We start from the raw sequence: 15402 nt of genomic DNA, 5'->3' as shown, positions 1-15402 counted from the left end.
ACAGCCTATGAGTTTCCAAGCTTTCCAGGGACTAAATATTCAGACTGGAGTTTCACCTGTGTTTAACTTCTACCATCATTCATCTGCTTTTTCTAAATGATACAGACATTTAAATTCAAAATCCATTTTAGTACAAGCAGTGTTGATAATTATTGTTCTAAAGATTCGTATCCCAAATCTCATATCCTAGTTCGTACTTTCCTTTGCTTTGCAGTAAGTCCTGGCTTATACAGTAAAACCATGACCCCCACATATGACCCCATAAACGGAACACCAGCATCGTCCACAATGACTTGGTTCAGTGACAGCCCCCTGGCAGAACAAAACTGTAGCATCCTGGCATTCAGCCAGCCCCCACAATCACCAGAAGCACTTGCTGATATGTACCAGCCTCGGTCTCTGGCTGACAAAGCCAAGCTTAACGCAGGGTAAGGACTTAACTTGTTTTACTTCTCTGTGAACTGATGTTAATGTAAGAGAGATGCTGTGGAGATGAGGCACGGAGGGGTTGTTCAGTTCTCAAGTCAGCACACCTAGGAATTGTATACTATTCACAAAGGCCAGCACTGATTTTAGCAACAAAAGAGACAAAATGTAACCATTTGCCATTTCAATACATTTAAAGTATGACATTTACACATTGGGTTAACTCAATGGTTTACTGGCATGTGAATGCTAATTCTTTGTTCAGACACGTGTGCAAATTTTATGGGCAGTCGGGCACGACTTAGTGACTTCACATTCACTTTTCACTTTCATGCACTGGAGAAGGAAATGGCAACCCACTCCAGTATTCTTGCCTGGAGAATCCCAGGGACAGAGGAGCCTAGTGGGCTGCCGTCTACGGGGTCGCACAGAGTCGGACACGACTGAAGCGACTTAGCAGCAGCAGCAGCAGATCAGCTTATAAGTGGGCTGGTTCCCTCTGTGGCAGCAGGGGAGCCCCAAGTGGCTTTGCTGTCTTTGATAGAGCACCCCTTTTTCCATTCTGCATTCCAATTAGTGAGTCCTTAAGCTTTGAAGTGGTCTCAGAAAATACACTCAAAGTTTCTCAAACCACCACTTATTTCACTCACTGTTGTCCAAGTAAAGTCACATGTGTTAGCATTCAGATCCTAGTTCATACTCTCCTTTGATCCCGTGAGATCAGACTCCATGCATGTCCATCTTTCTGTCCTGCTGCGCTCTCATGCTCCCCATGCCTCCAACGCACATGCTGCTTCCTGCGTCACTGCCTTGCCTCCAGCTTTCCCTCTGCTCCAGGACCCTCTCCCTCCCTCCTGCTCTACTAGCCTGTCCCTGTTTGTCCTATAAGGCCCAACCACTTCCAGTCTTCTCAGAAGATCAGTCACTTCCCTCAAGTCCCGTCCTACTGCTCCAGTGTCTCCTTGTTCCTTTAATCTGAGGCTTGGTTACCCCACTGACTGTCAGTTCCTTTCGGATGGAGACTGCATCTTGGTTGTCCTCATTCTCCCACAAGGGAATATATGACTATATAATAGAATATTTTATATATAAATAAAATAAATTTATATAGACATATATAAAATACATAAAACATATAAACTGATCTTCTATATATTCATATATAGAAGTTCAAGCCATTTTCAGTGGTATTGGAGGGCCCTCATTCCCACCTCATTTCATTGTTAACTGTTATTCTCTCCTCACCATTACCCAGTATGTATCTTTCAGACTCTAGAACTGTGCTACCCAATACAGGAGTCACCAGCAGCATGTGGACATTTACATTAATGTTTGAATATAATTAAAATTAAAATATGGCACTAGCTAAATCTTCAGTAGCCTTGTGTGACTAGTGGCTGTTCAATTGGACTGGGCATTGTAGAATATTTCCATAGTTACAGAAAGGTCTAGATAATAAGATAAAGCCACTTTGGGGTCAGGTCACCTGGTGTGGAAGTGGTCAGCAGTCAGCAAGTACACACAGCACAAGTACATGCAGCAGTCAGCAACTGCAGATTCTCATTCTGGCTCCACCAGGAGGCACAGGACCTTGAACATGTCACTTAATGTCACTGAGGCTCATTTTCCTCATTGCTAAAACTAGGAAAATAACTGCCCTGGCTCATTCACTGATTTACTCTAAAGTGCCAGTGAGAAAATACATAAGTACAAAGAAGCACTTAGAAAGCTGTGTGATAAAATAGAGGCACAAGCTATAATCAAGTCATCTCCTTTACTGGGTTTAGATTATGTTACTTACCCAGACTTTGTTCAAGGGTGTATATAGACATACATGCATACATTTACATGTATATGTATATATATCATATTATATAATACTAAATAAAATATGTGTGTAAAATTGATTGACTTTTAAAACTTATCTTGTTTTCTAGTTGGCTAGACTCCTCACGTTCCCTTATGGAACAAGGCATCCAGGAGGATGAGCAGCTGCTGTTACGATTTAAATACTACACTTTCTTTGACTTGAATCCCAAAGTAAGATACTTTTTCTCTATTCTCTCTCCTTTTTAAATGCAAATGCTTTGAAATGTAAAGCTGAATCATTTAGTTACCAAAATTAGGATTAATTCTTGTAACCTTCTGTTTAGCTCTGCAGGGTTAGACCAATAAGTGTATACTGGTCTCTGGATTTTCCTGTTGGTCTCTAGTGGGAATGGTGAGCTTCCCCTGAGTTAGGGAGTCTCTGAGGACCTTCATGCATGGCATGTGCTGCCCCTCTCCACAGGGGCCCAGAACAAGAAGAGAGTGAGTGGCTCACAAGCATGAAGCTGGAGCCCTTCATGCTTAAGAAGAAAGGAGTTGTCAGGGCCAGGTTAAGAGGTGTAGGGTTTCTGGCGAAGAAGCCAGGACCCCATGATAGCACACACTTGGCTCCCCACCACAGTGCTGAATGAGTCTTGATTGGTGAGACAGAGGGGTCACCTGGGTCAATAAAGAACCCAGCTGGTTGCCAACTCCCATATTAAGTGCTCATCCCCTCCCTGAAGTTTCCCAGGACAGCTGAGTGGTGAAACAAGGCCTCTGAATGTCTGCCTTTTCTTTGCCCCAGCTCTCCCTTTTGTAGAGCTGTGAACCAGCATTTAAAATGGCCCAAAGTAGAAAATACAAACTGGTCACCTGAGTGCACAGGATTGTATTATTTCCACCAAAAGCTGGCTGCTTTTGTCCAATTACCAAAGGGCTGCTCTTCGAGGAGCTGCTCCAAGTCGCCTTCTGCGCCCATCCTTTCCTCGTGCATGGCAGTGTCTCTCTCTGTCTCTGCCACTATCTTCTCCCTAGTCCTTAGCTTAAATCTGGTCTCCAGAGGCCTTCTGGGATCACTGCTTCTCTAACTGGTGTCTTCTTTAAAATAAGCCCTATTTCTTGTCCTTCTCTGGAGCTCTTGCTCCATCTTTGGTTGAGATCCAGTTTTCTGCCCCTGGACCTGGCTTGTGTCTGGAGTGCATCACTTCCATCAAACCATGGTAAGAAAGCAAATTTTGGTTCTTCTTTGATTAAATCTGGAGGAGAAATCACTGTTACAGCTTTTCCTAACCAATTGTTTTAATTTTCCTAAGGGCAATGTGAATTATACAGCTATGAGGATTTTCTTTTTGTGTTGCCTATTAGAACCAAATCTTTTTTTAAATATTTATTTATTTTAATTGTTGATGATTGGTTACAATGTTGGTTTGATTTCTGTTGTACATCAACATGAATTAACCATAGGTGTCCATATGTCCCCTCCCTTTTGAATCTCCCTCCCACCTCCCACCCATTCTCACCCCTCTAAGCTGTTACAAAGCCCAGTGTGAGTTCCCTGAGTCATACAGCAAATTCCCATTGGCTATCTATTTACATATGTTACTGTATGTACATCCATGCTACCCTCTCCATTTATCTCACCCTTTCCTTCTTCTCCCCCACCCTTGTCCATAAGTCTGTTCTCTATGTCTGCATCTCCACTGTTGCTCTGTGAACAGATTCCTCAGTACTGTCCTTCTAGAGTCCATATATATATATGTTAATATGTGATATTTGCGTTTCTCTTTCTGACTTCCTCCACTCTGTGTAATAGGATCTAGGTTCCTCTACCTCATTAGAACTGACTCACATGCATCCCTTTATATGGCTGAGTAATATTCCATTGTATTTATGTACCTCTACTTCTTTATCCATTCATCTGTCAATGGACATCTAGGTTGCTTCCAAGTCTTGGCTATTGTAAATAGTGCTGCAGTGAATACTGGGGTACATGTATCTTCTGTTTTCTTCAGGGTATATGCCTAGAAGTGATATTGCTGGGTCATTTGGTAGTTCTATTCATAGTTTTTTAAGAACTCTCCTTACTGTCTTCCATAGTGGCTATAACAATTTACATTCCTACCAGCAGTGCAGGAGGGTTCCCTTTTCTCCACACCATCTCCAGCACTTGTTGTTTGTGTATTTTTTAATTATGGCCATTCTGTTTGAGATGAAGTGATATCTCATTGTAGTTTTGATTTGCATTTCTCTAATAATGAGTGATGTTGAACATCTCTTCATATGTTTATTAGCCATCTATGTATGTTTTCTTTGGAGAAATGTCTGTTCAGGTCTTTTGCCCACTTTTTGATTGGGTTGTTTGTTTTTCTGGTATTGAGTTGTATGAGCTCTTGTATATTTTGGAAATTAATTCTTTGTCAGTTATTTTGTTTGCTGTTATTTTATCACATTCTGTGGGTTGTCTTTTCACCTTGTTTATAGTTTCCTTTGCTGTGCAGAAGCTTTTAAGTTTAATTAGGTCCCATTTATCTATCTTTGTTTTAATTTCTCTTATTCTAAGAGGTGGGTCATAAAGGATCTTGCTATGATTTATGTCATATGGTATTCTGCCTGTTATCTTCTAAGAGTTTTATAGTTTCTAGTCTTACATGTAGGTCTTTAGTCCATTTCAAGTTTATCTTTGTGTATGGTATTACTAAATGTTCTAATTTCATTCTTTTGTAGTTGTCCAGTTCTTCCAGCACTACTTATTAAAGAGACTATCTTTTTCACATTGTGTATTCTTGCCTCCTTTGTCAAAGATAATTACCCTTATGTGCATGGATTTATCTCTGGACTTTTTTTCCTGTTCCATTGGTCTATACTTCTATTTTTGAGCCAATACCTTACTGTCTTGATGACTGTAGCTTTGTAGTATAGTCTGAAATCAAGCAAGTTGATTCCTCCAGCTCCATTCTTCTTTCTCAAGATTGCTTTGGCTATTTGGGATCTTTTGTATTTCCATACAGAATTGTGAAATTTTTTGTTCTACTTCTGTGAAAAATGTCATTGGTAATTTGATAGGGACTGCATTGAATCTGTAGATTGCTTTTGGTAGTGTAGTCATTTTCACAATATTGATTCTTCCAACACGCGAGCATGGAATATCCCTTCATCTGTTTATGTCATCGTGATACTGTACATAGAAAATGCTAAAGACACTATCAGAAAATTAGTAGAACTAATTAGTGGATTTGATAAAGTCATAGGATACAAAATCAATAAATAGAAATCACTTGCATTCCTATATACTAACAATGAAAAATCAGAAAGAAAAATTAAGGAATCAATCCCATTTACCATTGCAACTAAAAGAATAAAATACCTAGGAATAAACCTACCTAAGGAGACAAAAGAGCTATATACAGAAAACTATAAGACACTGATGAAAAAAATCAAAGAACCAAATCTTTACATTTCCTATGACCTCAATTTTTAGTCTCATTCCTCACTCAACTTACTCTTTCCTTGCCTAGTCTCTAGGTAGCTTGTTCTACCTTGTTGTATGCTATCTATTCTAATATAGAAGTTTTTTTTTTCTGAAATCTGATAAGACGTAAATAAAGCATATTTATGCATTTTCTAATTGCTAAGTCAGGAATGTGACTCCATCTTGTCTGTTCAGACTTGTACCCCTGTTGTTTATTTTTTCATTTATTTATCAAACAACTACTGTGTGCCAAGGGCTTGCCAGGTGGCTCAGTGGTAAAGAATCTGCCTGCCAATATAGGAAATGGTCCCTGGGTCAGGAAGATCCCCTGGAGAAGAAAATGGCAGCCCAATTCCAGTATTCTTACCTGGAAAATCCCATGGATGGAGGAGCCTGAAAGGCTACAGTACATGGGATTGCACAGAATCGGACCTGACTCAGCAACTAAACAACAAACAGCAACCGTGTGCCAAGAGCTAAGATAGCAGCCAAGGACCCAAAACTGCTGGACATGATAATAAGGTTTTCAAATTTATGAAATAAAACATAAGATTACAATAAGGAATAATTATATTGAACTATAGTAACCAAAAGTATCCAAAATGGATATAAGTAAATCTCTTTCATTAATTGAATAAACAGGAATATATAGTGGCCATTCTCATGACTAGCTTAATATTGAAGTGGTGGTGATGCATGTGAGCATTATTGGAAAATAGCAACTGTAAGGAATATGAAAAGTCTGTGATTCTGGTAGTCATGAGTACTCTATAATACTGTGGTTTGTTGCTTACATTCATCATGGGTGGAAATGCTAAATTTCCACTAGCAGTTGGTGCAAATGGAGATGTAATTTTTCCTCATCCAAGCTTATAGACTACCTGATTTAGACTCCCAGATTCAGAAACCCTGCCCTACGATCACACTCAAGTCTTATTCCTTCTAGAATAAGAGCTTTTCTCTATTCTTGGTCACCCTGGCCCTTCCATTTTCTGAGCCACAACTGAGTGTGATTTCAGGACTCATACTTCTAATTGTACCACGTTCATGAATTTTCTCCACAAACTCCAGACTCCTTGAAAATAGGGAGCACTTCTGATAAATCCTTTGCCCTCCACCCCTACATGTTGCAAGGATGCTAGGAGAGTGATCCTTGGTCACTTGCTCTGTGATTGGATCGGCTAGGTCTTGAAGGCCTTCCTATCAGTTTCCTTGCCAAGAGATTCTACATTAAATTCCTTGCTTTGGCAATTGAGCTCATTGCTGAAAATAAACTCAGTCATCTACTTCTAAAAAATTTGTCAGAAACATGTGAATGACATCACAGTCAAAAAATTCAGACATGTCAAATCATCAGCCTAAGTTAGCAAACATGGAAGAGCAGTGTTAAATATGTATTGTCTAAAAAGTGGAAGATTATGAGACTTCCCTGATGGTCCAGTTGTTAAGACTCCATGCTTCCAATACAGAGGGTGTGGGTTTGATTCCTGGTTGGGGAACTAAGATCCCACATGCCTCTCAGTGTGGCCAAATTTTTTTTTTAAAAAGTAAAAATAATTTAAAAAGTGGAAGATTAAAAAGAATCATAATCCCAGAAGGAGGCAAGCACACCAAAGACAAAGGTCGCCAGGGCCATTGTCCTAGGCTCTTTGCCTCCAGTCTCTGCTTGCTTAATTGGTAAGGAATTCTCTGTCCACAGCCTATGAACAAAATGTATTTGAATATAACAGCCAAATAGCAGCTGTCAACCCAAAAATGACTGGAAGATTCAGGCTAGCAGGATATGACTTTGCGATGCAAGATGATTCCCAACCAACTAGAGTTGTGGCAGCCCTCCTTCCCTTCCCCTCCTAAAGTACAGAGTGCTATAAATGAAACCAAGTTTAAGGCTTCTACTGCGTACTGAGTAGAAGATACAGAAACTTAAGATAGAGTTCATGTTTTCAAAGAATCTACAATAAATTAAGAAGAGCAAAGATAGCACCCAGGAAACCACTGCAAATATACAAGGCACCCTGTATTTAAGAACTAGATCAGTTAATTGGACCAGGGAACCTCTCTACTCTGGCTTTCAGAGGAGAGATACAAGCAAGCTTCAGGGTGTAGGCTACCGGAACTGATTAAAATCTCAGATATATGAGAGTACTCGAATACAACATTTCAAATATATTACTTTAGAAATGCAAAAAGAATCCATAAAAGGAAAGATTGATACATTTTAATTAAAAGTGAAAACTGTGTACATGGCAAAAAACTACAAATAAGTAGAAAATTTTTATTGTAATACTTACTACAAACAAAAGGACAGACTCTCCAATATATACAGAGTTCTTCCAAATCAGTAATAAAATAGCAACAACGTACTAGCAAAGGATGTGAACACATAGTTCATAGAAAAGGAACTATAATAGCTCTTAGTCTTACATCCACAAAGAACAAAAAGTTCCATACACTATCTTATTTATCTAGAGTGTGGAGAAACAGGTTCTCTCATACATAGACTGCTTGTAGGTCAAAGTACAAATTAAGTCTCTGTGGAAGACTATTTGACAGTGTCTGTCAGAATTACAATTCTGCATAGCTTTAACCCAGAAAACCTACCCTTTGGTATTTTTACCACAGTTATACTCAAATATGTTAGTCAATATATCTGTACACAAGAATAGTTATTATTACATTGTTTGTTTTAGAAAAAAATTGGAAACCACCTAAACATCTATCAGTAGGGAACTGGTTAGTTACATTATGATCCATTCATCTAGTGTTGTGATTAGGAAGAATGAGTCAGCTTCCTTTTGATGGGAAACATGTTCAGGGAATATTATTGAGTAAATGGAGAAGGAAATGGCAATCCACTCCAGCACTCTTGCCTGGAAAATCCCATGGACGGGGGAGCCTGATAGGCTACAGTCCATGGGGTCACAAAGAGTCGGACACGACTGAGGGACTTCACTCACTCACTCACTCACTCAAAAAGGAACAAGATACAAAACAGTCAGGAGAGAAACCACCATTTGTGCGGAACAAGGAAGAAAGAGAGTTGACTTTTTATTGTACACCTTTTGTCTCTTTTAAATTCATTCAAAATTAATTTCATCATTATATACTCTTTTGCCCCATTTAAGGGCATTTTAAGATGTGTGCATTTAAAAAATAACTTTTATGACTTCAAAGCAACACTTTCCCTTTTATTAGGCTCATGTGGACTTTTTAAAGTCCAACGTCTTTGAAAAGTGTTTCTTTGTTATTAATTTCCTCATTAGGAAGCAGACAAACTCTGTCCTTGAAAGATGTGTTTTCTAACTTGATTCTGTACTCAGTCCTCAGGCCTGCAATATGTGGTTTACAAGTCTAACATCTTAGAGAAAAGTGCTGTCAAGGCAGGCGGTAATCAACTAGGACCTTCCATACTTCATACGTGTGTGTGTGTGTGTGTGTGTGTTAGTTGCTCAATCATGTCCGACTCTTTGCAACCCCATGGACTGTAGCCCACCAGGCTCCTCTGTCCATGGAATTCTCCAGGCATGAATACTGGAGTGGGTTTCCATTTCCTTCTCCAGGGGATCTTCCCAATCCAGGGATCAAACCCAGGTCTCCTGCATCGCAGTTAGATTCTTTACTGTCTAGGCCACAGGGGAAACCTATATAGACAGATAGATGCATATATATACACATATATATGTACACATTTACATTTGTTTTTTACAAAAATAATATGACAGGGTTTACAGAGTTACATATAATCATTTTTCACTCTGGAGTAAAATGGGAATTTTAGGCCTAAAATTAGATTTAAGATTACTGAACAGAGGCCATATAGCAACACAGACATGATAAATCTTGATCATCACATAACTAGAAACATGTTGCTTTTATCCTTATGCAGGGTCTTACATATTCCCCCATCAATTAGTTTCATTTTAAGCAAAATACAAAAGCAAAATAGTTCACGGAAGTAATCTTCTTTTCAGTACATTAGCACATATGCCAAATTACACTAACTGCATGATAATCTCTATGTACTAAGGCTATATTTTTAGCATGTGCTCATACCTACTTCATTAAATACAGCATCCAGCTAGCAACCACAAAAAAAGGAATGCCTGCTCTACAGCAAAAAAGAAAACAACAACCTGCAGGATGGTGTCTTACAGGGTTTGTTGTTGTTTTATAGTCACTAGGTCATGTCCAACTCTTTTGCAACCCCATGGACTATAGCCCACCAGATTCCTCTATCCATGGGATTTCCCAGGCAAAAAATACTGGAACAGGTTGCCATTTCCTTCTCCAGAAAAGGTACATCAATTTTAGTAAGAGGCTTAAAAGATACTAAAAGTTGCTACCCAACTAACAGAGAATCTTGAATGATTAGATCAAATAGTAATCCTCTCCTGAGAGCATGAAAACTTTGGGAGGTAGGCTGTATTATTTTTTCATATTGTTGATTGGTGGAAGGAGAAAGAGGTTTATTGAACTGACTAGATGGGGAAAAACAGGGATTTGAGCAGTGGAGGTGGCAGAAGCCACATGTTTTGGTGATTTCTATTTTCAATTAACTAGGAGACAAAGGAAATCGAGGGCCAAGGAGAGAGCAGCAGTAGCCAGTCCCCACCAGGGAAAAATGTGTTTCTGAATCACTGAAACCCCTGAAAGAGCTCTCAGGGAAAACCTTTTGGGGCCCCTGTTAGCAAATGAACCTGCAAAATACCCAGGACCCTGTGCTCAGTGGGAATGCAAACAGTCCAAAGAGGAAAAGTCCAGAGCTCTCTGGATGTAGCAGACGATCTGGGGTTCCTCAGCAAGAGCCAGGCCTGGCCCAGCCTGTTCTCCTGATGTCAGTCTGGAAAAATAGGCAACTCTTGTTAATCAATACTTTCAAAGAATTGTTTTACCAGATTTGGGAATGGAAAGGAGATAAGTAGTTTTAAGTGTGGAAGCGCTTATTCAATTTCTTAAATCTGTACTGACTGCATTTGAGAGAAAAGCCTTATCGGGTGATTTAATTTACTTTCACTAAGCAAACAGAGAAGGAGTAATAGGTAGACCAATAGATACATACATGCATACAGATATATATAAATATGTATATGACAAATGACAGTTTATGAGCCCAATTCAGATTTTAGCAACTGCACATACTATTTAAATTGTGTGTGTCAGCTTGAATTAAGGGCAGGGGCCTTTCGTGGGGATAGGGTTGGGAGTTGGTTGCCTGGTTTTTGGTGTGCACTGTGTGTATATGTGGTTTTTTTAGTTTTCATGTCTTTGGATGGTAGTATAATTGGCATGCCATAAAATTCACCCATTGCAAGTATACATTGTAATTTTTAGTAAATTTACATAGTCGTGTAGCCATCACCACAATCTCGTTTTAAAACACTTGCATCATGCAAAAACGTTTCCAGTCATACCCATTTGTGGTCAGTCTCTGTCCCAAGCCCCAGCCTGCACCTGATCTGCTTTCTGTCTTGAGTTTTGCCTTTTCTAGAAATTTCACATATGGAATCATACAGCGTGTAGCTTGTGTCTGGATTCTTTCACTCGGCATGATGGCTTTGATGTGTATCTGCGTTTCTGCCTGAGTGGAGTCCCATCATGTGGATGGATACATGTGGATGCGTTTTGTTTATTCATCTTCAATTTGAGGGACACTCGAGTGTTTCTGGTTTGGAGCTGTTAGGAATAATGCTGCCGTGAATGTTTTCATGCGTGTCATATTTCAGTTTGTTTTTGGAGGATTCTGGGGCAAACGCCTGAGGGTTTCCATGACACCTGGCAAAGTTAAAAAAACAAGGACACACTTCCTTAAGACTGTTATTATTCCAGCCTCCTGAAAACCACACACTTGGATCTGCATTTGCCCTCCTTTCCAAGCAGTTTTAAAAGCAATGAGAAGGAGGAAGCCTGCGGGCAGGTCACAGTCCCACGCGCATAAAGTTAATGCAAAAGGAAAAGTGGACTCATGCTAACCAACCATCGATAAACCTGTTTACATACTCTGAATGTCTTTCTATTTCTCCACCATGTTTTCTTCAACATTTTTTTCTTTTTTAAAGGATACAGTATAAACTCAATATGAAGGGAAAAAAGAAAATCAAACAAAGGAGTTACTGTTTAATTGGAACAGAATTCCAGTTTTGCAAGATGAATCAAGTTCTGGAGTCAGATGGTGGTCAATGCGAGTGTACTTAATGCCACTGTGTATACTTAAAAATGGTTAAGATGGTAAATTTCATATGTATTTTTTAAAGGACTTTTTAAAAATCAAACATAAAAAGGAAGTAGTTACAGTAAAAATGGAAAGTAATCCTTTACCATGATCTTTCTCCCAAGAGGTAGCCATGGTTAACAGCTTAATGATTAACCATCCTTGCAGATTTTTTCACATACATTTATAAACATATATTTGCTTTGCAGCTTGCTTCTTTTTACTTTATATCAGCCATATTTTCATGTCAGCCTATATGTGTCTGACTCACTTTTTTTAACTACTACAAAATAATCAAGGAAAAGGCTAAAGCCTGGTGGCTCAGAGGTTAAAGTGTCTGCCTCCAATGTGGGAGACCTGGGTTCGATCCCTGGGTCAGAAAGATCCCCTGGAGAAGGAAATGGTAACCCACTCCAGTATTCTTGCCTGGAGAATCCTATGGACAGAGAAGCCTGGTAGGCTACAGTCCACGGGGTCACAAAGAGTCGAACACGACTGAGCAACTTCACATAGTTTATCAGGACCTGTGGATTGCTTATCTTTGATGAATGCTTTGTATCTCTTTAGAATAGTAACCATGGACATGCTCATGAAAGGGAAAAAGACATTTAAAGATCCTGCCAGAGTGCTTCCTACTGACATATGTGTATGTGCCAATTTACACTACATCCTCACCAACACCACACATTATCAGTACTTACAACCTAGATAAATCTGATAGGAAAATAGAAATTATGTCATCTGGTTTTAGTTTTAATCCTCTGATTATTAATGAGGTCAAGCATATTTTCCAATGTTTATGTGGCCATTTTGGTTTCATCTGTGAATTGCCTGTTTATATATATTTGCCCCATTTTTTATTGAATTCTTTATATTTTTCATATTGACTTATAGGAGCACTTATTTATTGTAAATATTTTCTTTCAGTCTATATCTTGTCTTAACATATAATCTTCTCTAGGGTATTTTTCGCCATTAAAAATGTTTAAATGATTTTTAAATGATTGTAAAGTCAGCCTTATGCATCATAACCTAAAGGCTTCCTGTCTTGCTTAGAAAGGGCTTCCTCTCTGAAAGATAACAAAGTTTTCTAATGTGTTTCCTTCTAATAGTTTTGATTGTTATCTTTAGATTTTTAAATATAATATGCCTTTAGATATAAAATCATATACCACATGCCTTTAGATATAAAATCATATACCATGCATTTCACATACCAACCTTCCACTCATTTAAAATGTACAAGTCAGTGGTTTTTAGTATATTCAGAGTTGTGCAACCATTACTACTATGTAATTTCAGAGCATTTTCATCATCCCATCAAAAAACCTTATCACCCATTAGGAGTCTCTTCCCATTTCCCTTCAATTCTCCCAGTCCTTAACAACCATCAGTCTACTTTCTACCTCTGTGGATTGGCCTGTTCTGGACATTTCATGTAAATGGAATTATACAGTATACAAAATACATGGTACTTTGTGACAGTTTCTTTCCTTTAGCATATTTTCAGGGTCCATCTGTATTGTAGCATGTATCAGTATTGTATTTCTTTTTATTGCCAAATAATATTCCATTATATGTTATGCCATATTTTTTTTTCATGGACATCTGAATTATTTCTATTTTTTGGTTATTATGACTAATGCTGCTGTGACCATTCATGTACACATCTGGGGTTTTTTTCCTTTGACTTTTTTTAATTGTGCTAAAATATACAAAATATAACATTTGCCATTTTAATCATTTTTAGGTCTACAGTTCAGTGTCAAGAAGTATAGTCACAGAGTAGTGCAACTATCACCACTATTCCCAGAACTATTTCATCATCCTGTACAGAAATTCTATACACATTAAACAAAACTCCCCATTTTTCCCTTCCTCCAGCAGCTAGTAAACTCTATTCTACTTCCTATCTGTATGAATTTGTCTATTCTCAGCAGTTCATCATATAAGTGGAGTCATACAATAGTTGTCTTTCTGTGTCTGTCTGTTTTCACTGAGCGTAATGTCTTCAAGATGCATATATCTTATAGCTTGTATCAGAATTCCTGTCCTTCTTAAGGCTAAATAATACTTCTTGTATGTATATACTTCTTTTTGTTATTCATTCATCAATTGATAGATATTTTGGTTGTTTCTACTTTGGGGCTATTGTGAATAATGCTACTGTGAACACTGCAGTACAAGTATCCATTCAAGTCCCTGTTTTCATTCTTTTTCAGTATATACTTATGAGTGGAATTGCTGGATCTTACTCTATGTTCAACTTTTTGATGAACTGCCAAACTGTTTCTTATGGAGGCTGCACCATTTTACATTCCCACAAGCAATGCATAAGAGTTCCAATTTCTCCATATTCTTAGCAACATTTGTTATTATCTGTCTTTAGGTTAGATTGATCCTAGTGGATGTGAGATGGTATCACATTGTGGTTTTGCATGCTTGGATTCTTTCATCTATCTGTATATTTTGGATGTGTAAGGCTTTGTGATTTTCTATCTTGTCTTCCAAATGGCTAGGCATTTTTAACACTATTATAGTGTTGAAAGAAAGCTTCTCTTGCTTATAAAATGCCATTTTATTTTATATTAAATTACATACCTTCATTAGGTCTGTTGCTAGATATTGCTTTATTGACATTTTGTCCATTGCCACAGCAATAACACACAGTTTTAGTTGCTGCCACTTTATGGTATGTTTCAATAACTGAGAGGAAAAGTACCTTCCCAACATTGCTGTTTTTCAAATTGTTCTTGGAGATATTTGAACATTGTCTTTTCCAGCCCAACTTGAACAGCTTGCGTGAAGTTCCACTAAAAACCTGTGTCCTTGTCCACTGAAACACAGAGGGTGGGGGGTTAAGATTCTGCTTAGAATTACACAGAGTCTACAGATCAGCCTGGGGACCCCTTCTCCTTATTTTGCTTAACACATAAACCATTCCATTAGCTGTGTTTCCCACCAACAGAAGTATGATAAGAAAGGGAAAATAATGGAGTCTAACTAAGATGGGTCGGTTTGGCCTCTTGAAGAAGCTCTGGGAAATATTTTGAGAAAGAAAATTCTTAATTCAGAAGTGAAATGAACTGCAGTAGTGGAAAGATAGAGGGGTTTCTTTCAGTTACCTGAACTAAAATGTATTGCATTTGATTAATAAGAATTGACCTCAGTTATTCTAGAACTTTTGTATCATGGGATGTAAATATGTCCCATCACACACACATGTGCACATGCCTGTTCTTCTCTCTAGTATGATGCTGTCCGAATAAACCAACTCTATGAACAAGCCAGGTGGGCCATTCTCTTAGAAGAAATTGACTGCACAGAGGAAGAAATGTTGATCTTTGCAGCACTACAGGTATGGGAACGTTGGTACCTTCCTCTGGAAGGAAACAAAGAAAATTTTGCTCCTTAAAGTTTCATTTTCTTTCTACTGATTTTTTCTTAGAAAAGGAGTTGAAAATTAGTGTAGTAAATTTAAGTTTAAAAT

General features: G+C 38.3%; 1 protein-coding gene across 5 annotated transcripts in view; it reads left to right on the top strand.

Annotated features, from left to right (window-relative positions):
* The window catches only part of FERMT1 (FERM domain containing kindlin 1), a 61245-nt gene that overhangs the window by 17795 nt on the left and 28048 nt on the right, over positions 1-15402 (top strand). For all 5 annotated transcript variants that reach the window (XM_069547954.1, XM_069547953.1, XM_069547951.1 and 2 more), the window contains 3 exons: positions 215-428; positions 2364-2466; positions 15163-15270. In XM_069547954.1, the coding sequence (XP_069404055.1) occupies positions 215-428; positions 2364-2466; positions 15163-15270 (425 nt within the window). The remainder of the gene's footprint in view (positions 1-214; positions 429-2363; positions 2467-15162; positions 15271-15402) is intronic.

The sequence above is a fragment of the Ovis canadensis genome, chromosome 13 (genome assembly GCF_042477335.2).
Source record: "Ovis canadensis isolate MfBH-ARS-UI-01 breed Bighorn chromosome 13, ARS-UI_OviCan_v2, whole genome shotgun sequence".
Taxonomy (NCBI): domain Eukaryota; kingdom Metazoa; phylum Chordata; class Mammalia; order Artiodactyla; family Bovidae; genus Ovis; species Ovis canadensis.
Note: the sequence above shows the minus strand (reverse complement) of the source record. Positions and strands in the feature narration are given on the sequence as shown.